This window comes from Oncorhynchus mykiss, chromosome 10, assembly GCF_057628025.1.
Source record: "Oncorhynchus mykiss isolate SJ-2025 chromosome 10, ASM5762802v1, whole genome shotgun sequence".
In the NCBI taxonomy this organism is placed as follows: Eukaryota; Metazoa; Chordata; class Actinopteri; order Salmoniformes; family Salmonidae; genus Oncorhynchus; species Oncorhynchus mykiss.
Genome location: NC_143031.1, coordinates 71,894,735 through 71,919,747, shown reverse-complemented (window position 1 = coordinate 71,919,747; position 25,013 = coordinate 71,894,735). Strand labels below are relative to the sequence as shown.

At 44.8% G+C, this 25,013-nt stretch overlaps 2 protein-coding genes across 3 annotated transcripts in view; one reads left to right on the top strand and one right to left on the bottom strand.

The window, feature by feature from the left end:
• The window catches only part of LOC110497318 (TBC domain-containing protein kinase-like protein), a 61,261-nt gene extending 60,817 nt beyond the window's left edge, over positions 1–444 (bottom strand). Inside the window, exon 1 of the mRNA XM_090187800.1 lies at positions 178–444. The gene's annotated coding sequence lies outside the window, so the exon portion shown is untranslated. The remainder of the gene's footprint in view (positions 1–177) is intronic.
• Positions 306–24,764, top strand: aimp1a (aminoacyl tRNA synthetase complex interacting multifunctional protein 1a). Of its 2 annotated transcripts, XM_090187803.1 has the most exons (8): positions 306–446; positions 719–857; positions 6,997–7,139; positions 9,190–9,303; positions 11,549–11,716; positions 14,048–14,247; positions 19,675–19,843; positions 24,356–24,764. In XM_090187803.1, the coding sequence occupies exons 2-8, from the start codon at positions 751–753 to the stop codon at positions 24,520–24,522; spliced, it is 1,068 nt and encodes a 355-aa protein (XP_090043929.1). In that variant the 5' UTR covers positions 306–446; positions 719–750; the 3' UTR covers positions 24,523–24,764. The 2 variants fall into 2 exon arrangements, with proteins under 2 accessions (XP_090043929.1, XP_090043930.1); XM_090187804.1 differs by lacking the exon at positions 719–857 and having other exon boundaries at positions 316–446.
• The last annotated feature ends 249 nt before the right edge of the window (positions 24,765–25,013 follow it).

Here is a 25,013-nt window from a genome sequence, read left to right as displayed (position 1 = left end):
TGTATTTAGGGAGGCATATAACCGGTTTGTATACAGTAGAAGTGGATACAGGCAGCTAACTAAATCGAAAACTAGCGACAGTGCTGCAGTTAGCTTGTACAATAAGGGACGCAGTATGCTGAAAACTTTGAATGAATAAAACTGCAACGACTTTTCGATATTTGAATGAACACTTACGTTTAGTGAACGTCTGTCCTCATTTCCCAAAAATTCTGACCGTAGATTTTATTTGTATTTTATTTTGCATAATCTTCTCTTTCACGGGATGCTGTGAGCAGCTGAGAGATAACGTGACCGATTACGTCAATTTTCAGCGACGAAGCTCAGCTTGTCAAAATGATTTGTAAACATTGCGACCTTGCTTACCAATCTACCGGTGTTAGTAGCTTTTGGTTAAATGTATCTATTGCTTAGTGTTAATTTTGACAAACCAAAGGATATAACAGGTATCTTACTTTATCTGCATGTCTTTATTTTCTATGCCTGATCAAATCTCATAAACAATGTTTTTACAAAAATAACCAAACATTCGTAGTACGATTCTTGCTATGTTTTTATTTTGTATTAGCTCGAAATGTAATTTACTAATTGCTTCTGAATGTCAAATAACGTATACATTTACTGGTTGCGCAGGCAATAGCAAGTTATCCCAAAAAATCCTCATGATATAAACTGTGCAACAGCGGCGCATATATCAAATGTCTAATCATATGGATAGAGATTGCATGCTAGAAGGCCCGAGCGAGCCAGATGGTGTGCAGACCAGTGACACTGCGCATGGGGCTACGTGGGTCTTTTCTCGAACAGCTGTGGGTATCCGAAACGTGTCGGTCACAGGCAGGCGGTCACAGTTTGATGTAAGTTGAATGCATGTTTATTTCTGATCTTTAGTATATTTTTCAAATCAGCCAGTTATTTCTGAATTCTTGGTATTTTAGAGTTAGAACGATGCAACCCCTATTGCTAAACTGAGCTAGCTAACGTCAATACTGTTATTTCACCACAGATACAACTATATAACTAACGTTAGCCGGCATGTGCACACGTTTCCTGTCAAAAAAAGCATATGTATACTTTCTAGGAACTTCATTTACCAGACATAAAGTGAAATGGTGCCCTTGCTATGAAATACATGTCAGAATATTTTTTTGTTGTCAAAATCACACCAAATTCTTGTGAAGTTTGACAGCGGGCTGCCATTAGACCACGTACTTCATGCGAGACGTCTTACACAGCAGGAATATGTTGCGGTTTGGGCAAAAGTTGGACTCAAATGTACATTTGATAGCGAGGGACACATTTCACTTTACGTCTGGTAAGTAGAGTTCCTAGAGATTATACATGTGTTTTTGTTGACAGGAAAGCCGGCTATAGTTGGATATTCGATGGATATTCCCCAGTAGTTTTCCTTACGTTCACCAACATCAGTTACGGTCAGATCAACCCTACTCCTCGGCCAGAGCGTCCTATGTGCGATCTGAACGCCCCGAGAGTGAAACGCTCTGAATTTACGTATGGGCAATCGGAATTTACAAACGCACAGAGCACATTCTGGCACTTCAGAGTGAATTTAATGAACACACCCCAATACAGACTCCCGATGTTGTGTCCCAAAGCTAGGTAGCCTTGTCAGCAACTGTCTTTTCAAACATAAATGAACAGAACTACCTAGTTACAAAAAAATGCTCACCAAGTGTCAAAGTACAGTAGAGGCTGTGAAGGCATGTAAGTAACAAGAATGTCCCTAGTCCCAGCCAGAACTGTCTTGGCCAGAACCACAACATTAAAACAATTGGAGAATGTCATGCAAAGCACTGGTTTCTGTCAAAAACAACCCCATTATTGTCCCAAATCATTCTAATCTATCAAGTGATTGATCTGTTCAGAGAGCAGTTAGAAACATTTTACTGCAAGTGCACCCATCATTATATATGTGAATATCAGTCCCAGAAGTAGACCATGCAGTGCATCAATTATTTCCATTAAAGTCTAAGCTGTTGTAATAAGCTAACATGGAATTGTTTTAAGAAGGTCATACCATGTTTCATTCAGCTGTTTGATTTTTAATTTTAGGACCCCTTTAGGTATCTGGAAAAATATTTAAAAATTATCTGATAAATATTGAATTTGAACTTTACTACAATAGCCCATAGAAACACATTGAATAACACAAAAAAATCAAGTCAAGAAAATAAATGGTAAGGAATAAGGTTTGTGACAAACACTGCTGTAGAACTGCCACCTTCCACCGCAGATGTGGAAGGCCGACATGAACGGATGCGGTGGATTGAGACGCCCCCCCCTGATAGCTCTAACTTAAACTGACAGACTTTGATGGGGCTTTACATTTTTTTTTCTTATGTTACTTAGATTGACGCATCAGGTACATCAATGGACTTGAAATGCCCAAAACACTTTGGACAAACAATAAACCTATTGGTTGTGTTCTTGCTAAAAATCCAGCTCCCATTCAGTAAGTGACGGGTTATACTATGCCTATTGGGCAACACAACCAACTGGTGCTGTGACTGACTCTTTTGACCCCATCCATGTCTTTCAAAGCCAATGCCTATTGAGTGATGACATTATGACCGCAAGAAAGCCAGCCAGTGAGAGAGTGATGGAAAGGCCAAGCCGCAGTTGAAAGATGCACTTGATGTGTGTCCTCATAAGAAAAGCCTTGGTCCCTTTTAAAGTGTTCAGATCTCTGCTGGCCTGCTGTGGTCCACACTGTTCTCATTGCCTCGCAGACAGCCTGGTGTTTCATCTCATCTACACACACCCCTCACAGTGGAGACTAACGGGTGCGTTTGTAAATTCACTCTGGACGCTCTGCTCTGAAATGCGAGCGCTCTGGTTCGAGTGTCTTGAGCACTTGATAATGACAAATTTACCAACGGACAATCTGACAACACTCTGAATTTACGACCGTCCAGGCTCTCTCTGCCGCTCCAGAGTGAATTTACAAACGCACCCTTAATTAAGTGAGGCTGGTACACTAGGTCATGCCCTGATGGGTGTTCACCGCCACCAAACCGGGATGGGAGGTAAAGGAAGGAAAACAGAGGAGGACCTAGGCTTACTTCTACCGCCACACAATGCCTTAGTACTTCTGTTGTCACTGTTCCCCAAAGACAGATGAAAGGGTACACATACTTTGAGGTCTCTTGCTTATTATGCTTTTCTCACTATCAGCCAACTGGGAAAACAGGCCTAGTACAAGTAGGAGCTAGTTCTATCAGCCAACTGGGAAAACAGGCCTAGTACAAGTAGGAGCTAGTTCTATCAGCCAACTGGGAAAACAGGCCTAGTACAAGTAGGAGCTAGTTCTATCACCCAACTGGGAAAACAGAGCTAGTACAAGTAGGAGCTAGTTCTATCAGCCAACTGGGAAAACAGGCCTAGTACAAGTAGGAGCTAGTTCTATCAGCCAACTGGGAAAACAGGCCTAGTACAAGTAGGAGCTAGTTCTATCAGCCAACTGGGAAAACAGGCCTAGTACAAGTAGGAGCTAGTTCTATCACCCAACTGGGAAAACAGAGCTAGTACAAGTAGGAGCTAGTTCTATCACCCAACTGGGAAAACAGAGCTAGTACAAGTAGGAGCTAGTTCTATCAGCCAACTGGGAAAACAGGCCTAGTACAAGTAGGAGCTAGTTCTATCACCCAACTGGGAAAACAGAGCTAGCTTCTACTTGTACAATGCCAATCATCCAACGCCTGGGTTATTCCTTGAAGATGGTCTTGTGTCCGTTGTGTTGTCCATGTTCCCCTAAATGAGGTGAAAAGAAAAACAAACTTTCGGGATGAGTCAAGCATTTCTTTGGCATGTCGTCTCTTAGACCTTCCCATAGAGAATCTGGAACAAGGTATTGTTTAATATCAGACTAGGCTATATTATATTGGCCACCAGCTGACCAATACGTTATTCATCATTCTGTCTTCTGATGTTAAGTTAGTCAAGACTCCCGAGCGTTGGCTATTTGACTAGTATAGATTGGTTGTTGCTCCTTGACATTCAAATGCCTACATAGACTGTTCTCTCTGAAACTGCACGGAAAGCGGTAGCGATGCACCAAGTCTGGGACCAACATGACCTGGAACAGGTTCTACCCTCAAGCCATAAAACTTCTAAATAGTTAGTCCATAGTTAGTCCAGTTCGTAAACTATTTAACTATCTGCATTGACCCTTTCTGATTCATCACATATGCTGCTGTTACTGTTTATTATCTTGTTGCCTAGTTACTTTATCCCTACCTATATGTACATATCTACCTCAACTACCTCGTACCCCTGCACATCGTCTCGGGTACTGGTACCCTGTGTATATAGCCAAGTTATCATTTCTCATTGTATATTTATTCCTTGTGTTATTATTTCTATTTTTTTTCTCTACATTGTTGGGAAGGAAGTAAGTAAGCATTTCGCTGTTAGTCTTCACCTGTTTACAAAGCATGTGACAAATAACATTTTATATGATATTAATAGGACACCAGTCATATAGTAGATGCCGACGGGAAAGGGATATGATTTGACAGCTGCTATCTGTCTGTCACGTGAGTACCAATCTCCCCTAGTCCTCTTTGGTTTCACTCTCCATCCCACTCTCCCAATACTAGGATATTACTGCTAGTGACACTATTACTGGTAGTGATACTACGATACCTGATTCTCCATGGCAACAAGGAAAACACAAAGCAGACTTACTCTGTGGTCCTTTAATAAAAAAAAACTACTGTATGTCAAATATGGTGTGCTCCAGGCTGGAAAAGAAACCTGATTCTGGGTGACAACATCAAGCTGCTTGTTTCCAACATTAGGACTGTTTTCCACAGGAAATTCAATCCGCTTCATCTTCTGTTTCTTTGCCATGATATCGCTGAGTATCGCCATACTGGTGTCCTAACAACCAAAGTTAGTGTAGTGTTCAATGTTTCAGTTGCAGAGAAGAAGTGGTTTTGGAGCCAGGACTAGACTTGCATAGACTTTGAATTGGAAGTGAGTTGAGTTGGAACTGTAACTTAAAGTGGGTACCACCTCAGTGTTCACAGTGAGTTGCACAGAATTTTCGCAACGTTTAAATTTTCGCTCCGCAGGCCTGAAATTTGAGATGGAACATTACTCTCAAAGCAGTTTTAGTTCCAACCTTGTGCTGCCTTGTGAATTGAATGACATCCAGAGCCAGTTATGATCAACTCCTCTGTTAAGCTATCTGCTCTGCAGTGTTGTCCAATGTCCACGGTAGGGATACTGACCCCTGGGGGACTCCTTTTTTCTGCCTGGAGGCCAGGCCTGGGATGCTGTCAGAGGTGGCTCGGCAAGGCCCCACCGCCCCAGCCCCGGGGCTCATTTTCAGGAGTTCTACAAAACAGCCCTATAGTGGCGCTCATAAAATCTTCCACCACAGAGCCCAGTTAAATCGATTCCGAGCCTTCGAGCAAACAAACTTCTTTGATCCCCTATATTATCAACTCCAGCTCTTTTTGTGTTTCTAATTTCCTCATCCCTGACTGTTTTGTTTTCATCTCGCTCCAGCTGTTGTTTCCCAGCGCCACCCTGTACTAGGCCTATGTGTTGGACGTTTTCTTCTCCTCCCTTTTCGCCTGAGCCCTTGTAAAAATCCCTCTCTTTTCCTTTCCTTTGTCAATGGGAGAGGATTGCCAAAGCCTGTACATGTCCAAGGCACATTACACATTACAAGAAAAGCCCTCGTCCAGCTGGTTGAGTGGCACGAGGCTGTTGTTTGATCCCTTTTGAACTTTAAAAGTATCCCTAAAACCAAACACACACGTCGCCGATGATGTCTACAATGTGATTTTCCCATTTCTGCCTGTAAAGGGAAAAAACTGAGCAAACAACAAAAAGAGAGAGAAAAAATTAATGTAAAAATAAAAAACTGTTTATTTCATTTATTGTCATATGGTTTAGCTTTTTTGCTGTGTCATTGAATAATTCGGTTTGACCGAGTTGACCTGGAGCTTGTCGAGACAATTTTTAGGTTTCCAGACTCTGCACTGAGAAGAAACAGCTCCCTCCTTCCAAATTGCCAGAGAGGGGGAATGATTGAGGGAGGGGGAAAAGAAGGGATAAGCTAATTTATTGACTTATTTTTATGGCTATCAACATTTTATCCCCTGATTATTATCTTTCAGCTTTTCCCCCTCTACCTACATGTACATTGTACTTCAATCAATCCCCTAACCAAACCTACATGTACATATTACCTCAATCAATCCCCTAACCAAACCTACATGTACAAATTACCTCAATCAATCCCCTAACTAAACCTACATGTACATATTACCTCAATCAATCCCCTAACCAAACCTACATGTACATATTACCTCAATCAATCACCCCAACTACTCGGTACCGGTACTCTGTCTGTGTGTGTGTGTGTGCGCGCATCTCCTCATTATTTTATTGTGTTACTACTTTCTTTTTATCCATTTGTTAATTTTCCTACTTTGGAACTGCATTGTTGGAAAGGGCTCGTTAGTAAGCATTCCACAATAAAGTCTACACTTGTTGTATTCGGCGCATGTGACAAATAAAATTAGATTTGATTATCTCTGCATTGCTTGTGGAAGGAAGCCAGCCTCTTGAATATGCCAGGCAGATGTCCCCCATGCTCTATTATTATGAGCTAACATGCCTGTGTGCTGTAGCAGCAACCTGGGATTCTCTTGTGGTTGTCTTGTCTTTGGGATGCTTCCAACTTCCCAGGTTCCCTGATGATATGAGCGTATATATTACTTCCCTCATGTTTTAAATGGCTGTGCTGTACTGTAGCACAGAAATACAATTCTTACAACATACTTTTCCATTTAACTGATACGTGGATTTCCACAATTATATTTCTCATTCTCTATTTCTCATTGTGCCTTGTGTTGGGGTTGCTTTCCCAAATTCCAGAATGTCTCTCTTTCAAGTTTGTCTTGTACTGTAAATACCTGTGGTTCTTTCTCACTGGTAGGTTTTGTTTTCTGGTTCTAGGTTCCTAGTAACACGCTCCCTACCCCTGGTCAAGATGTCGGGTCACACTCCCTCCGTGATGAGGCTGGAACAGCGGGCAGCCGAGGCCGACCACATCATAGACTACCTCAAACAGCAGGTCCAGCTGCTCAAGGAGAAAGCCAGTAAGAGACACCAAAAGCGTGCACACACACAGAGACACACACACAGACACAAGCAAACATAGAGATTAGAGGTCGACCGATTAATCGGAATGGCCGATTAATTAGGGCCGATTTCAAGTTTTCATAACAATCGGAAATCGGTATTTTTGGACACCGATTTGGCCAATTTGTTTTATTTTTTATTTTTTTACACCTTTATTTAATATTTATTTAACTAGGCAAGTCAGTTAAGAATTTTTTTTTATTTTCAATGACGGCCTAGGAACGGTGGGTTAACTTCCTCGTTCAGGGGCAGAACGACAGATTTTTACCTTGTCAGCTCAGGGGATTCAATCTTGTAACCTTACAGTTAACTAGTCCAATGCTCTAACCACCTGATTACATTGCACTCCACGAGGAGCCTGCCTGTTACGCAAATGCAGTAGAAGCCAAGGTAAGTTGCTAGGTAGCATTAAACTTATCTTATAAAAAACAATTAATCAATCAATCATAATCGCTAGTTAACTACACATGGTTGATGTAATTACTAGTTTATCTAGCGTGTCCTGCATTGCATATAATTGATGCGGTGCGTATTATTGCTCCAATGTGTACCTAACCATAAACATCAATGCCTTTCTTAAAATCAATACACAGAAGTAAATATTTTTAAACCTGCATATTTAGCTAAAAGAAATCCAGGTTAGCAGGTGATATTAACCAGGTGAAACTGTGTCACTTCTCTTGCGTTCATTGCACGCAGAATCAGTATATATGCAACAGTTTGGGCCGCCTAATTTGCCAGAATTTTTACGTAATTATGACATAACATTGAAGGTTGTGCAATGTAACAGGAATATTTAAACTTAGGGATGCCAGATAAAATACAGAACGGTTCCGTATTGAAATAATAAACGTCTTGTTTTCGAGATGATAGTTTCCGGATACGACCATATTAATGACCTACGGCTCGTATTTCTGTGTGTTATTATGTTATAACTAAGTCTATGATTTGATAGAGCAGTCTGACTGAGCGATGGTAGGCAGCAGCAGGCTCGTAAGCATTCATCCAAACAGCACTTTCGTGCGTTTTGCCAGCAGCTCTGCTGTTTATGACTTCAAGCCTATCAACTCCCGAGATCAGGCTGGTGTAACCGATGTGAAATGGATAGCTAGTTAGTGGGATGCGCGCTAATAGGGTTTCAAACGTCACTCGCTCTGAGACTGAGTGGTTGTTCCCCTTGCTCTGCATGGGTAACGCTGCTTCGAGGGTGGCTGTTGTCGATGTGTTCCTAGTTCGAGCCCAGGTAGGAGCAAGGAGAGGGACGGAAGCTATACTGTTACACTGGCAATACTAAAGTGCCTATAAGAACATCCAATAGTCAAAGGTTAATGAAATACAAATGGGGTAGAGAGAAATAGTCCTATAATAACTACAACCTAAAACTTCTTACCTGGGAATATTGAAGACTCATGTTAAAAGGAACCACCAGCTTTCATATGTTCTGAGCAAGGAACTTAAACGTTAGCTTTCTTACATGGCACATATTGCACTTTTACTTTCTTCACCAACACTTTGTTTTTGCATTATTTAAACCAAATTGAACATGTTTCATTATTTATTTGAGGCTAAATTGATTTTATTGATGTATTATATTAAGTTAAAATAAGTATTCATTCAGTATTGTTGTAATTGTCATTATTACAAATAAATAAATAAAAATCGTCCGATTTAATCTGTATCGGCTTTTTTTGGTCCTCCAATAAACGGTATCGGCGTTGAAAAATCATAATCGGTCGACCTCTAATAGAGAAGCATGTGTACACTCAATCTCAAGCAGAGTATGGGGTCAAATGTATTCCTCAAGTTGTTGAAATTCCTTCTAAAAAGACAATAATTTTTTGAGTTTGACCTCAACTCTACATGAGTTCACATTCTCAGGGCGAAGTAGCCTAGCTGGAGAAACGGTTTAAAGCCAAAGTTGGGGAGGGAAAGAAGCTGTAGGCTAAAACGAAATGATACATGTTTGGCCCTATAAAAGTCTCACAGGAGCTTTCTGTCTGAACATAGAGGTGCAGGCCACCGTCAGAGAAGAGAAGAAACTGATGGTGGAGAACACCAAGCTGAAGAGGGACATCGAGCAACTGAAGCAAACACTGCTGGAGAAGGAGAAGAGCAGAGGAGGTACGTAGTTTGTTGGTGACAGTGTTCCATCCTCTGTCACATCCTGTTTAACTTCTGCTAAGACCTCCTCTGAGATTAAATACTGATGCTGTTCAGACTGCGATTGAGAGGAACTTAATTTTTCCTGGGGGGGACCTCGTTCTTCAAAGAACAGACGCCATTCCTTTGGTACGGCCTTGATGTTATCAACCACATAGCTATAGCTAGCTGTAGGGTAAAGTTCTCACACTTGAGTGGTTGACGGTGTCTGAGGCAAGTCATTAGCGACACATTGTTTGTTTAGCTGTATTAGTAACAGTCCTAGATCTTAATAAAATGCCTTCTCGTCTCATTCTAATATTACAACCAGACCTTTTTTTTTTTTAACTATCAAAGTTCAAACAAATAATTGAACTCAAGTGCCCAAGTATGTCCATCGTTAGAGCCATGATGGGGGGGTACTAGGCAACTCCCCCCAACTGCCAAAATCAAACGGCATGCCGTCTGCGTGACTGGCGGCGTACTACAACCCTGTTGTGATATCGCGCCTCTGTCATGCATTAACATACAAGGGCAAACAGTCTCTGATCATTAACATGTCAGTAATGGCTTCCAGAGAGGAGAACTAGGTGGTAAGAAACCAGAGGATTCGTACAAATAGGCAGCCCTCATCAAAAGGCTATCTCTACATGTTGGTTTTGGAGCGCTCAGGAATGTGTGCGAAAAGGACTGCAGGATTATGTTACGTTTTTCCACGTATCCAATTCCGCTGTTTATTTTTGGTGTTTGTTTCAATGGGGCTCTGTGATGCTGTAAAATAAGCTAAATCCCAGTTTTGTTATGGAGATGACTGACTGACATAAAGTGAAGACCTTCATGGGTACTGTCTGGGCGTTTTGTTATGGAGATGACTGACTGACATAAAGTGAAGACCTTCATGAGTGTCTGGGCGTTTTGTTATGGAGATGACTGACTGACATAAAGTGAAGACCTTCATGAGTGTCTGGGCGTTTTGAGCAACAGAGAACGACAACATTTTTAAAAGGTTAATCACGATGTTGTTTTAAAGGTAAACTGTTTAAGTTCTGAACCTCAGCTCTCAACATTAGAGTTAAAACGTGGATAAAGTATGACTTTACGTCCAAACTTCAACCTGAAATGATGGGTTCCCCACCCAAAAACAATCTGGGGGATTGATTGAGGAGATTTAAAACTACATTTTCTTGTTTTCCGAATTGCCATGGATGCTGTCATTTTCCAATCAAAACAAGCTTTAGGAGGCTGGTCTTTCCTCCCATTGGGTCTACAAATAAGGTTTTCTCTATCATTAAGCAGAATTATGTTGCTGAAACTAATTAGGCCTAGTACAACTCAATGAAGAGCCTTCATATCCAACGATCCCTCGCCGCCATTCTCAATTCAAAGTACCATCTGTCAGGGTGGATGGCTTCGTTATACCCCTTTCGTACTATCGTACCCACCCAAATCATACTGCCCTGGTTCGGATATTTTATTTTCACATTGTTCTTTCCTGAATGATTCCAGCAACTATGGTGGCTCAGTAGTGTGAAAAGGGATGTTAATGCCTCTGGGTTCAAAAGCAAAATAGCCAACCTGTAGATATATTGTGTATTGAAACTTGCTACAGTATCGTACAGCCTATCTGAACGGTAATGCAGAGGAGCGTTCAACTCCAGTTCTGCTGGTTTTTATCCTTCCCTTATAATCAGCCTCTGATCTCCACGTTACAAACCAGTCCCCTGGATTCTAACCAGTAGCATCAAAATAAAACCAGCAGTCACTGGAGTTGAATATCCTCACTCATGGCTCAGTGGGTTAGTTAGAGCATAGTGCCGGCAACACCAGGGTTCTGGGTTCAATTCCCACATGGGCCAGATTTTTACTTAATTCATGTATCACTGTCAACTGTAAGGCAACATTCCAATATCCATACTAGCATACCACTTAGCATCTGTCCAATATTGTATGCTAGTGTGGCTATTAGACCAGAGTTTAAGGGCTCTATTCAATTTGCGTCATGGAAATTCGGCATCACAGCGGGTTTGAAATTTAAAGGCAATGTTCCTATTTTAGCGGAGACTGCATTCAGGGTAAACGCTGCTCATGTCGGCTCAATCGGATATGACCTTTTTAAGTTTGTATTGCGAAATCTGTAATGCTTCAGCTTTACAGACGGAATCGAGCCCTAAGTCTCTTTTGGATAAAAGTGTTAAAGGAATCGTCTCTCTGTTTTTTCCTTCTGCAGTGAGGGAGGTGGCCATGCCAACAGCAGGAGACTCGAGTGTCCAGTGTGCCTCCAAGTCCACACCTCCTCAGCCCTCGTCCCCAGCAAGGTCCTCCACCTCTCCTGTTGCCACTGCCAGCCCCCCTCCCAAAAACAGCGAGGGCAAGAAGAATAAACCAGAGAAAAGGGGTAAAGCAAAGCAAGAAGTGACTTGTTGTTGAAATTGCAGGGCCCTTCCACATCTGGGATTTCACACACTCATAATTGTCAAACCCCTCAACGTTCCACCACACTAAAGTGAAATATGTCATATTTGGGGTTTTTCGATTTGTCAGCAAAAATTGAAGTAGGCCTAAGCGCCTCTTCAATGACAATTTGAGTTGAAGTGCTCCATGATTTAGCTTTGGGATGGTTTTTGTCTGCACTTCTCTGACATTTCTTTCCATTTGGAACACAAGCCCTTGTCTTAGATCCAGAGTTTCCATCAATGGATGCAGCGATCTGTCTGTACTTTAATGGCCATTTGTGATTTCCCAGGCAGGTATTCTCCATCTGCATTTCTACTATCTGGCGATAATGGACGAAAGGCGCAAGGGGAATCTGCAAATAAAGGGGATCCGTTTCAAACTTTGGCCTAACGTTTCAATTTCCAACATTACAGACGGGCCTTTTCCCAAAACAACTGATCTTTCTCCGAAACCTTTCTGTGATTTATCCCAAAGTAGATTTTTCACCTTAATGATTTTAATAAAAAATAAAACAATGTATTAACTTGTTTCAGTGATGAGAGAATAGTCTTAGCAGAAGTGTCAACGCTGTAATGAGAGACGGGCAGAATTCCGGTTTGGATGTTTATATTTTGTCGATGCCATTCATCTTGAGGCTTTGCACATCCTCCCCAGGGCTAAACCAGAGATCCTCCCCAGGGCTAAACCAGAGATCCTCCCCAGGGCTAAACCAGAGATCCTCCCCAGGGCTAAACCAGAGATCCTCCCCAGGGCTAAACCAGAGATGCTCTAATGCAGTATAATATAACATGCGGTTCATTTCCTCAGTGTCGATATTAGATCTAAAAACGTGTTTCCAGCTAAATGATTGAAATGCAGCAGTGTTGGGTTTTTATTCTTTTGAACTTTTTTTGGTTTATTGTTCAAATCATATTCTATTTACAATAAATCAGTCGAAGCCTCGTTCCACACAGACGTCAAACTCATCTGGACTAATTAACTGTCACGGCAACAAATTGGGAATGATCTTCCCCAGATTATTTACAAGGTTCTAATTCAGAGAAGAAGAGAATGCTTTGTGATGTAGACTGAACCGGTTTGTATCTGGCTTTTCTGACTGCCAGATGTCAATGGAAAACAGAGCAGTAAATATCTGATAGTGTTTGGTTTTTTATCTCCACTGTTGTGGATTGATTTGTTTTAGTACGTGTGGATATCCTCGTTTCCACACAAAGGCTTTGATGTGACTGTGTTCGCACCTCTTCTAAACAATCATCGCCTGTCAATCAAATAAATCAGCCGGCCCGCGGTGTGGTGCACTGCTGCTCAGGGGCCAAGCGGATGATGTCACACATCAATACGCTGTTTTCGTATATCATTGCATACGTTTTTAAGTAGGTAGCCCAGAGGTTAGAGAAGCGGACCAGTGGGTTGCTGGTTTGAGCAATAGGGGAGTCGAGCTCCCAACTGGAAGGTTCTCACCATCTAGGAAAGAAATGAAGGAGATGAGACTAGGAGACGAGACCACTTCATACTATCCACCCCATATCATTGGAAGCGTCTGGCACGCTACAACACCCTAGTATCCGTGCAGAGCGTGTCGGGGACTATGTTTTAACAGTGGGTATTGATGTTGGTATTTGCTTTAAGTCTCCTCAGAATTCTGGTGAGTTGTGGAAAGTAAATGTACTATTATTTAACGCCTGCGGTGATCAGTCAAAAATGTCTCGCAGATTTGTTTTCACTTTGGGGTAAATTGGATCAGAACAGTCAAGATGGCTGAACCACTCAGCATAGTTTCCACACAGACTAGGTTCAAATGGATCCTAATGAGTCCCCAGGGAACACTGCCATAGCAGTGGGCTTTAACATAATCTCAAAGAAGTCTTGCATTAGATGCCTGGAAAAAATATATTCTCTGCTGGACCTTTAATGTAATAAAGGCAGGGAGTCAGTATGCCATCCTTGAACCCAGTCCAGAATACTATACCTGCTGTGGCAGAGCCTGTATTGTAGCTTATATAATATATACCATTTGAACAGACGCCTTTATCCGAAGCAAATTAGTCATGCTTGCATACATTTTACGTACGGGTTGGTCCTGGGAATCAGACCCACTATCCTGGCGTAGCAAGCACCGTGCTCTACCAACTGAGCGACAGAGGACCACAGTCACACAGCTACAGAGGACCATAGCTTTGTCAAGAGCTACTTTACTACTGACTTAACTACAAGTTCATAGTGTGTGTGTGTGTGTGGTTTAACCCTTTCCTCTCTGTGTGTCCTATCACAGAGAAGGGAGAGAAGAAGCCTGCGGCCCCCCAGGAGGAGGCTAAGGTGGACGTGTCGCGTCTGGACATGAGGGTGGGACGCATCGTCATGGCCGAGAAGCACCCGGACGCCGACTCACTCTATGTGGAGCAGGTGGACGTGGGAGAGGCAGCCCCCAGGACGGTGGTCAGCGGGCTGGTCAAGCACATACCCATAGATCAGGTACTGGAATGCACAGCCGAGTACCAACACAGTCTAACACCGGCTACTGCCCAACCAAATGTCAGATCCGCTCTGAAAAATCAGATCAGCTCTGAATAAGATCCGATGTGAAAAGATCTGTGTTTGGTCAAAGAACAAATTTATAAAATAAAGTTCAGAATTGGGTTACCTGTCTAAATGCAGCCAAAGAGCCTCATAATGTCAAGTGTTCACACAAGGCCTGTGTCAGTCAGACAACTCATCCGGTTGTTACCAGTCCATCTCATCGGGTTGTTACCAGTCCGTCTCATCGGGTTGTTACCAGTCCGTCTCATCGGGTTGTTACCAGACCGTCTCATCGGGTTGTTACCAGACCATCTCATCGGGTTGTTACCAGACCATCTCATCGGGTTGTTACCAGACCATCTCATCGGGTTGTTACCAGACCAGCTCATCGGGTTGTTACCAGACCATCTCATCGGGTTGTTACCAGACCATCTCATCGGGTTGTTACCAGACCATCTCATCGGGTTGTTACCAGACCATCTCATCGGGTTGTTACCAGACCAACTCATCGGGTTGTTACCAGACCAACTCATCGGGTTGTTACCAGACCAACTCATCGGGTTGTTACCAGACCAACTCATCGGGTTGTTACCAGACCAACTCATCGGGTTGTTACCAGACCAACTCATCGGGTTGTTACCAGACCAACTCATCGGGTTGTTACCAGACCAACTCACCGGGTTGTTACCAGACCAACTCATCGGGTTGTTACCAGTCCATCTCACCGGGTTGTTACCAGACCAACTCATCGGGTTGTTACCAGACCAACTCATCGGGTTGTTACCAGACCAACTCATCGGGTTGTTACCAGACCAACTCATCGGGTTGTTACCAGACCAACTCATCGGGTTGTTACCAGACCAACTCATCGGGTTGTTACCAGACCAACTCACCGGGTTGTTACCAGACCAACTCATCGGGTTGTTACCAGACCAACTCATCGGGTTGTTACCAGACCAACTCACCGGGTTGTTACCAGACCAACTCATCGGGTTGTTACCAGACCAACTCATCGGGTTGTTACCAGACCAACTCATCGGGTTGTTACCAGACAAATGCCCCTTTGGAATGTTTTGTGTGTCTGGAACCCAGTCTGTCCATGACAATACAGAGTAAGACTGTTACTGTACTAAACAGGTACTGGGAGCTTAACGGTCATTCAGGAAGACTTCGGAGGCTGACCTAGTAGACTACAAAGCTCTCTACATGCTTTTGGTAGTCAAATAACATTGGTTTTAAAGATTGCTGTTTTAACACTACTGTGGTTTTTTTTGCCTTATTTTCACTACAATAAATTGAGCTGTTTTTATTGGGCACACGGGTGCTATAACTCTGGCTAGCCAGGGTCTTGTTCTGGGTTTAATAGCCCATGTAAAGTAACTACTCCAATGTAGTCTGTGTCAGGGTTCACGTGACGTTTTTTAATGTCCACGACGTAGGTTTCTGCACACAGACTTGGTTTTTAGTTAGTTATTGCCCCGGAATTTACGATTTGTCTCTGAGACGCAAAAGTAATTTGTTTGCAGTCTTATTCACCTAGCAGAAGTCCCCAGTTGCTCTTTACAATCAAACCTATTTTCTCGGTTTGCCTCTTTTGATTCATCTCCAAAACATAGTGAGTCTTTGTACATCCTGCTTAACATAGACAATGTATAATCCCTATAAATGAAAGCACATGCACGTTGGACTCTTTGTACCCAAACACTGTCGGAGTCATATATCTATGCTTCTATGAGAAGAGTAATTGGGAATGACGATTTTTTTATTATATTTTTATATACATTCATTGTAAGACTTGTAGTTGCGTAGCTCTCTGCTACATTACTAAGCTAGGGCCGACATTTGTTTGACAGTCATTTTTATTGCATTTTAATGTACGTTCTGTAGTTGAAGGTTGTTGAATTGTGAAGTGTTTCTTCAACACTTAAATAACCTTTTTTACTGAGACATTTGTCATAAAGCCGTAGTCAATTACACAGAGACTCCAACACAGTCCAAGCACATGTCCCTGTAATGACTAGATTTCATTTTGGTCATTTAAAGAGAGAAAGCCTTCTTCCTACCACACCGGGGCTTGACGAGCAGCCTTCTTCCTACCACACCGGGGCTTGACGAGCAGCATTCTTCCTTCCACACCGGGGCTTGACGAGCAGCTTTCATCCTTCCACACCGGGGCTTGACGGGCAGCCTTCTTCCTTCCACACCGGGGCTTGACGGGCAGCCTTCTTCCTTCCACACCGGGGCTTGACGGGCAGCCTTCTTCCTTCCACACCGGGGCTTGACGAGCAGCCTTCTTCCTTCCACCCGGGGGCTTGACGAGCAGCCTTCTTCCTTCCACACCGGGGCTTGACGGGCAGCCTTCTTCCTTCCACACCGGGGCTTGACGAGCAGCCTTCTTCCTTCCACACCGAGGCTTGACGAGCAGCCTTCTTCCTTCCACACCGGGGCTTGACGAGCAGCTTTCATCCTTCCACACCGGGGCTTGACGGGCAGCCTTCTTCCTTCCACACCGGGGCTTGACGGGCAGCCTTCTTCCTTCCACACCGGGGCTTGACGAGCAGCCTTCTTCCTTCCACCCGGGGGCTTGACGAGCAGCCTTCTTCCTTCCACACCGGGGCTTGACGAGCAGCCTTCTTCCTTCCACACCGGGGCTTGACGAGCAGCCTTCTTCCTTCCACACCGGGGCTTGACGAGCAGCCTTCTTCCTTCCACACCGGGGCTTGACGAGCAGCCTTCTTCCTTCCACACCGGGGCTTGACGAGCAGCCTTCTTCCTTCCACACCGGGGCTTGACGAGCAGCCTTCTTCCTTCCACACCGGGGCTTGACGAGCAGCCTTCTTCCTTCCACACCGGGGGCTTGACGAACAGACTTCTTCCTTCCACACCGGGGATTGACGAGCAGCCTTCTTCCTTCCACACCGGGGCTTGACGAGCAGCCTTCTTCCTTCCACACCGGGGGCTTGACGAGCAGCCTTCTTCCTTCCACACCTGGGGCTTGATGAGCAGCCTTCTTCCTTCCACACCGGGGCTTGACGAGCAGCCTTCTTCCTTCCACACCGGGGCTTGACGAGCAGCCTTCTTCCTTCCACACCGGGGCTTGACGAGCAGCCTTCTTCCTTCCACACCGAGGCTTGACGAGCAGCCTTCTTCCTTCCACACCTGGGGCTTGCCGAGCAGACTTCTTCCTTCCACACCGGGGCTTGACGAGCAGCCTTCTTCCTTCCACACCGGGGCTTGACGAGCAGCCTTCTTCCTTCCACACCGGGGCTTGACGAGCAGCCTTCTTCCTTCCACACCGGGGCTTGACGAGCAGCCTTCTTCCTTCCACACCGGGGCTTGACGAGCAGCCTTCTTCCTTCCACACCGGGGCTTGACGAGCAGCCATCTTCCTTCCACACCGGGGCTTGACGAGCAGCCTTCTTCCTTCCACACCGGGGACTTGACAAGCAGCCTTCTTCCTTCCACACCGGGGCTTGACGAGCAGCCTTCTTCCTTCCACACCGGGGCTTGACAAGCAGCCTTCTTCCTTCCACACCGGGGACTTGACGAGCAGCCTTCTTCCTTCCACACCGGGGCTTGACGAGCAGCATTTGGACAAGTAGAACCCACAGTTAACAGAATCCTTCATTTTCCTTTCTCTTCAAGTCATTCATTGTGTGAGAGTCAACGTGACGACAGACCATGCATACAAGACATTGAGCCTTCCCTGTTTCAAGGAACATACTGGAGTTTGAAGAACGACATGAGGAGTAAAAAGATAAACACTTTCACTGGCAGCCACGTAGAGGGCCCACTGGCAGCCACGTAGAGGGCCCACTGGCAGCCACGTAGAGGGCCCACTGGCAGCCACGTAGAGGGCCCACTGGCAGCCACGTAGAGGGCCCACTGGCAGCCACGTAGAGGGCCCACTGGCAGCCACGTAGAGGGCCCACTGGCAGCCACGTAGAGGGCCCACTGGCAGCCACGTTTGAGGGCCCACTGGCAGCCACGTTTGAGGGCCCACTGGCAGCCACGTTTGAGGGCCCACTGGCAGCCACGTTTGAGGGCCCACTGGCAGCCACGTTTGAGGGCCCACTGGCAGCCACGTTTGAGGGCCCACTGGCAGCCACGTTTGAGGGCCCACTGGCAGCCACGTTTGAGGGCCCACTGGCAGCCACGTTTGAGGGCCCACTGGCAGCCACGTTTGAGGGCCCACTGGCAGCCACGTTTGAGGGCCCACTGGCAGCCACGTTTGAGGGCCCACTGGCAGCGACGTTTGAGGGCCCACTGGCAGCGTGTTGATTTGAGAGCCCACTGGCAGCGACGTAGAGGGCCCACTGGCAGCGACGTAGAGGGCCCACTGGCAGCGTGCTGATTTGAGAGCCCTGGCATGTTTGTCCCTTGTACGTTGGCAGGAATAAGGAAACTTTGGAAACTCAAATTCTAGCGTGTTTGGATTGTGTTCAGTTTTAACCTTTGACAAGTGATTTCAGGCCTCATTGCCATTACATGAATTTGAATGTCAACCCCTCAATTGAGGAAATGACATAATCACAGGGTGAGAGTAGAGCTGTGACATACACTCACAAAACTTGACTTCTGTAGTCCGCACATCCGACCGATTTACAAAACTGCCGTCACATACCTCACACACATACACACACACACACACACACACTTTCCCCGCTAAGAAAATGGCGCTTGAGGGAGAAAAGCTGCTGCAAGAAGGCTGTCAAAACAATGTGTCACACTGAGGGGAATGTATGCAGATTTATGTCAACATTTACTTTTTAAAAGGATGTTTCCAAAATGAAGACCTCATTATTTTCCTAGCTGTGACACGCACCATGACACTGTATTCTCTCCATCCTCTTCTCTTTTGTTGGAAATGGCTTCTGGCCTTCTCAGAGTTTGGGTAAACCTCCGAGGTCACTCCAGAGACATGAAAGAATAATGGCTTTTTTTCGCCTCGCTCTTCTTGGTTTCTGAAATAAGGCACACCATACACGCAAACCATATGCCGCCGAAGGCAGTCATTTTACATGACAAGATTGGACATGGGGGAATAGGATTCTGAAAACCACAGTACTGCAAAGAGGTTGAGAGTGGAGACCACACCAATCGGTGTTTTCTTTACTCCGTTTTCTCTTCTCAGACCAATCAATCAAGTCATAAAGTAGGCCATTCATTCTGAAGACCGCACTGTAAGATGCCCTGTGTGGTTTGTACAGAGTCAAAGCAGCGCTCCCTTAATCTCTCTCTACTAGTAAAATATGTGTTCTTTATTTCAATACTTTGTCCTCTTGTCTGTCAGAAGAATGTTGAATATATGTATTTAATGTCTCTGTATCTCAGTATAGTTGTAAACCTTTTCCCTTTCTCTGATTCCTCCCCCCCCCCCAGATGCAGAATCGCATGGCGGTGCTGCTGTGCAACCTGAAGCCAGCTAAGATGAGAGGTGTGGTGTCCCAGGCCATGGTGATGTGTGCCAGCTCCCCAGACAAGGTGGAGATTCTAGACCCTCCCAGTGGTGCCGTGCCCGGGGACAGAGTCATCTTCCAGGGCTTCCCAGGTACTATAACACCCCTGACCATCTTGGCCCATATCCACAGAGTCTCAGAGTAGGAGTGCTGATCTAGGATCCCTTTGCCTTTTAGATAATAATGAAGAAGATTGTATGGACAGGTCCTCGATCAGCACTTCTTTTCTGAGAGGCTTTGTGGATATGGGCCCTGACCTCTAGGGTCTACTTCATCAGCCTGGTTAAACTAGAATGAATGCTGCACTCAATGGGGAGCACAGTGTTCAGTCTGGTTTAGCCAGGCTACTTTATCGTACCCTCTACAGCTCAAGACCTGCTTTTGACTAAGCTAATAAGCTGTAACCAGGAAGTGACTGCCCCCCCACAGCCTTGTTCTTTTATGATCTTCAATGTGCAAAAACGTGGCATGATGGTGTTCAAGCACAACAACTTCATAAAGGGCATCTGGTAGAAGTAAATCATGTTTTATATCTATCTTAAATGACTGCGTTTTCATGAATTTGATGATAGAATCGCAACGGCCATTTAAAAAAGCATGGGAAACGGAAGTAAAGCGGAAGTAGCCGTCACTTTCACAGGGTATCCTGACCTCAAACACTTCACATAGATCTTTATAAAGGGGGGGTTGTCAAAGGTTTATAAACTGAACAAAAATATAAACGCACCATGTAAAGTGATGGTCCCATGTTTCATGAGCTGAAATAAAAGATCTCAGAATGTTCCATATGTACAAAAAGCTTATTTCGCTCCAATTTTGTGCTCAAATTTGTTTACATCCCTTTTAGTGCGCAGTTCTCCTTTGCCAAGATAATCCATCCACCTGACAGGTGTGGCATATCAAGAAGCTGATTAAACAGCCTGATCATTACACAGGTGCACCTTAGGCTGGGGACAATAAAAGGCAACTCTAAAATGTGCAGTTTTGTCACACAACACAATGCCACAGATTTCTCAAGTTTTGAAGGAGTGAGCAATTGGCATTCTGAGTGCATGAATGTCCACCAGAGCTGTTGCCAGGGCATTTTATGTTAATTTCTCTACCATAAGCCACCTCCAACGTCATTTTAGAAAATTTGGCAATATGTCCAACCAGTCTCACAACCGCAGACCACGTGTAACCACGCCAGCCCAGGACCTCCAAATCTGGCTTCTTCACCTGCAGGATCATCTGAGGCCAGCCACCCTGACAGCTGATGAACTGAGGAGTTTTTCTGTCTGTAATAAAGTCGTTTTTATGGGGGGAAATTAATTCTGATTGGCTGGGTCTGGGCCTGGCTCCCAAGTGGGTGGGCCTATGCCCTCCCATGGCTGTAAAATCCATAAATTAGGGCCTAATGAATTTATTTCAATTGATTGATGTCCTTATATGAACTCTAACTCAGTAAAATAGTTGAAATTGTTGCATGGTGAGTTTTTATATTTTTGTTCAGTATAAGTAGTTTGTAGACCAATTATTGGTTAGTTCATCTAGTTGGTTCAAATCCAGGCCATGTCACGTGGGTAACTGAATTAAATGTGGTAAAGTAGTTGAAGGCTTGATGTTTGCCATTCCACTGGTTAAAATGAAAGTAGCACACAATGAGTGTGGTACGAAGGTGGAACGCCACGTCAGCTTTAGCTGCATCTGGTGGAATGGGACACAGCCAGTGTGCTCGAGTCATGAATGATTTATTACCAACAAGCCACTTCAGATGACCCAAGGGGAAAAGGACTGAATGCATTGCCCTGAGCATAATAACATGGTTGGTATTATTGCCTTTACATTTGTACATGAAATGACGTGAAGAAGCAACTGTCCTCTTGCCATCTTGCGAAGGGTAACAAAGGCTTTTTTCCCCTTCATATCTTTGAAGAGAGGAATCACAAAGCCTTCTCAAGACCCCACAGAGTTTTCCTGTTGCAGCGTTTACTCCCCTGTTCTCTTTAGTGACTGGAGCTAAATGGACTGTGACTGTTAACGGAATAGACAAACGAATCAACTCCCTCTGACTAAAGTGTAAGTCAGGTCCTCTTTTCCCACAATCCCACAATTAAATGTCAAGTATTTTTTGAATGGTCGGACCCCAGTAAGACTAGCTGCCTCCATTGGTGTCGGCTAATGGGGATCCTAATAAATCTGAATCCACAACCAGGGGTAGGGAGTTTAGGAGGCGGGAGAGTACTAAATGCCTTGTTCAAGGACCTCGGACTGGTTTGATTCAGATGTAGAGAATTAAAGAGCTCTTTATACCAAATCACCCAACAAAACACAGCTTATGGGACTCATCATCTTTAACAGAGTGACGATACACTATCCCAGTGCCTTTTAACCATACTCCATGTTCAATGTCATGCCTGGGAAATGAACAGAAACCCGAACTAGAGGAGAGCCTGCCTGGATGTCAGAAAATGTCCAACCTCATGCCTCGCCTGGCGTTGAAGGGGGAAACCCACCACCATCAATGTGACTGTAGATTTGTTCATGTCAGGAGCTAATAAGAAAATCTATCTGTGGGGCTGGCAAAACAAAGCGTTTTGGGGGGGGGGGGGGGGGTTGTGAGTCATGCTGTTGTTGGTAGGGAACAATAACTGAACTGGGAGTTTCCCTGAGATAGAGAGGCTGTGGCGATAGAGAGGGAGAATATGGACGAGGGAGTGTCCATCACACAGACAACCTTTTCATCTTCTCTCTCCTCCTCTCTTCTCCTTCCATCTCTCGTCCCCTTTCTATTCTCCTCTCCCCTCTCCTTTCTATTCTGCTCCTTTCTCTTTTCCTTCCCTATCCTCTCTCCTTTCTCTTCTCCTTCCATCTTTCGAGGGATCCCCCTCGTAAAACAAGGATTTTTGTCCGACTACGCACGTCAATTAGAGCCACATTCAGGTTGGTCGCACAGAGAAGGACCACAGGATGGCAGAGAGGAGAGGGGGATGAAGGGAGGTGGAGGTGATGAGCAGGGGTGCTAAGGCGGTCTTGTCGGTTCTGTTTCACACCTCTGGGTCGTTAAAAAAACATAGCCGCGGCGGTGATGGTAAACGCTTTTCCAAATGGGATGTTGTTTACAGTGAGGGATAAAGGATGATGGACTTGGTTTTAGTTTCATTCCCTCTCTTATTTTGATGTCAGCTTTGGTCCCCCAGAATAAGCCTTCCACGTCAAAGAATATCCAACCTCATGCCTCACCCGACTTTGAAGCGGGCAACCCACCACCATCAATGTGACTGATTTGTTTTTGTACCGGAGCCAATACAAAAATATGGTTGTGGGGCTGGCAAAACAAAATGTTTTGGGAGGGAGTTGAGTCGCGCAGTTGTTGGTAGGGAACAGTACCTGAACTGGGAGTTTCCATCAGGACTGGAGCCCGCTGACATCAGCCTGGGTTCTCCTTTCATCTCCTCTCACGGCCCCTCCTAAAGCTGTTTGTTTAACGAGCGATCCCACTAGGGCTGTGGCGGTCATTCAATTCCCAGCGGCCAAAAAAAACGTGTTTTTTACGACCCTACGCACACAGAGAACGAACACGGAATGGAAGAGAGGAGAGAAGGAAGGAGGAAGAGGGTCGGTTTCTAGCTGTTCTGTACACTGCTCTGGGTCGTTAAAAAACATAGCCGGGGCGGTGATGGCCAACGCTTTTCCAAACAGGATGTTGTTGACATTGAGGGATGATGGACTATTACTCCCTCTTTTTGACATTCCTTCTCTCTTATTTTGACGTCAGCTTTGGTCCCCCAGGATTCCAGATTTTTCTCTAGATTTTAGGGAGTTGTACTGTTTGCGAAATTTGAGATTTTCCTATGAACTTTGCTAAACTTTCCAGAATTGTGCACCCCTATTTTTATAGTGACATTTCTGTGCTAGCTAGTAGCACCAAGTCAGTGTGGATAGATAACAGTAATTGCTCACACATTCACCAGCCCAAATGAGCATCCGGGTTCCTGTTCAAACTGTAGAGGGTGTCAACGCTGCCTCGTCACAACTTGTGTGCGACTGAGGGAAAATTCGACAAAAACATTTGCACGTCTTCCAGGATGTTTGTGATGATGAGTAGGAAAAGATCACACCCCAACAGAAGCACATTATGAATCCAATGTGAAGTGCCAGTTATGAATCCATACAGATGCCAAGTAATATCCAAACGCTGCCAATAACACAATGCTGCGGTAATGAAGAACTCCCTAACTCCATTAGTTGTCGACAAACATGGATGTTGTATCCGTTTTGAATTAGCGCTAAAAGAGTAAAAGCTTCTGTAAAACTTCTGGTTCAGCTTTGTTTACGTTTCAAAATCGACACGACGCCCAGGAAGTACTCCAGCAGCACAAACCAGTGGTCTTTCACAAGGCTACAGAAAAGCTAGCAAGGCAGATAAAGTGTTGCCATTGGAGTTGTCATCTACTGTGGTTGCCCCTAGAGGCGTCATGTCATTGAAACGAAAGAGGCACGTTCCCCCTCCAATTTTATTCATAAAAAGATACAAGCGATGCACAATGACATATTCAAAAAATCTAGTGCATAATACCACTGCATTGCTCCATACAAGGTGTTTCTCTCTCCTATGTTTCCAGGTGAGCCAGACAAGGAGCTGAACCCCAAGAAGAAGGTGTGGGAGGCGGTGCAGCCGGACCTGAAGACAGACGGCCAGTGTGTGGCCAACTACAAGGGAGCCCCCTTCGAGATCGCCGGCAAGGGAGTATGCAAAGCTCAGACCATGAGCAACAGCGGCATCAAATAAAGGAAGACGAATGCAGAGGACGGAGCCGTAGATCTAGAATGGTGGGGAAAAGTGGGATTGGGAAAAGTGTGAATGACTGCTCCAGTCACTTTATTTCTATAGGTGGAACTAGCGAAGGTCCTTGTTCAGCCTGTGGAACTGCTACTCATCCATGGTGCTGAAGGGTGATGGTGATGATGTCAACGGAGGAAAATGAAATGTTTTGAAGATGTTCAATAAAAAGGTTATCAGTTGGTCTTTAACTCGTTGCAGTTGATTTCTTTCTTTCTTTTTAAAAATGTTTACCCCCTTTTCTCCCCAATTTCGTGGTATCCAATTGTTAGTAATTACTATCTTGTCTCATCGCTCCCGTACGGGCTCGGGAGAGACGAAAGTTGGAAGCCATGCACCAGCGACTCCTGGGGCGGGCCGGGAGGCCTAATCAGTTGATTTCTTGTTTGGTTCTTCTTTATAAAGCCTGACGTCTGTCGTACAAGACTATACAGGCGTGT

Excerpts from the sequence above, each read along its gene's own strand:
- aimp1a (XM_090187803.1), top strand. The coding sequence starts at position 751 with ATGGTGTGCAGACCAGTGACACTGCGCATGGGGCTACGTGGGTCTTTT. Across the intron at positions 7,140-9,189 it reads GCTGCTCAAGGAGAAAGCCA|AGGTGCAGGCCACCGTCAGA; the intron begins GTAAGAGACACC and ends GTCTGAACATAG. Across the intron at positions 14,248-19,674 it reads AGCACATACCCATAGATCAG|ATGCAGAATCGCATGGCGGT; the intron begins GTACTGGAATGC and ends CCCCCCCCCCAG.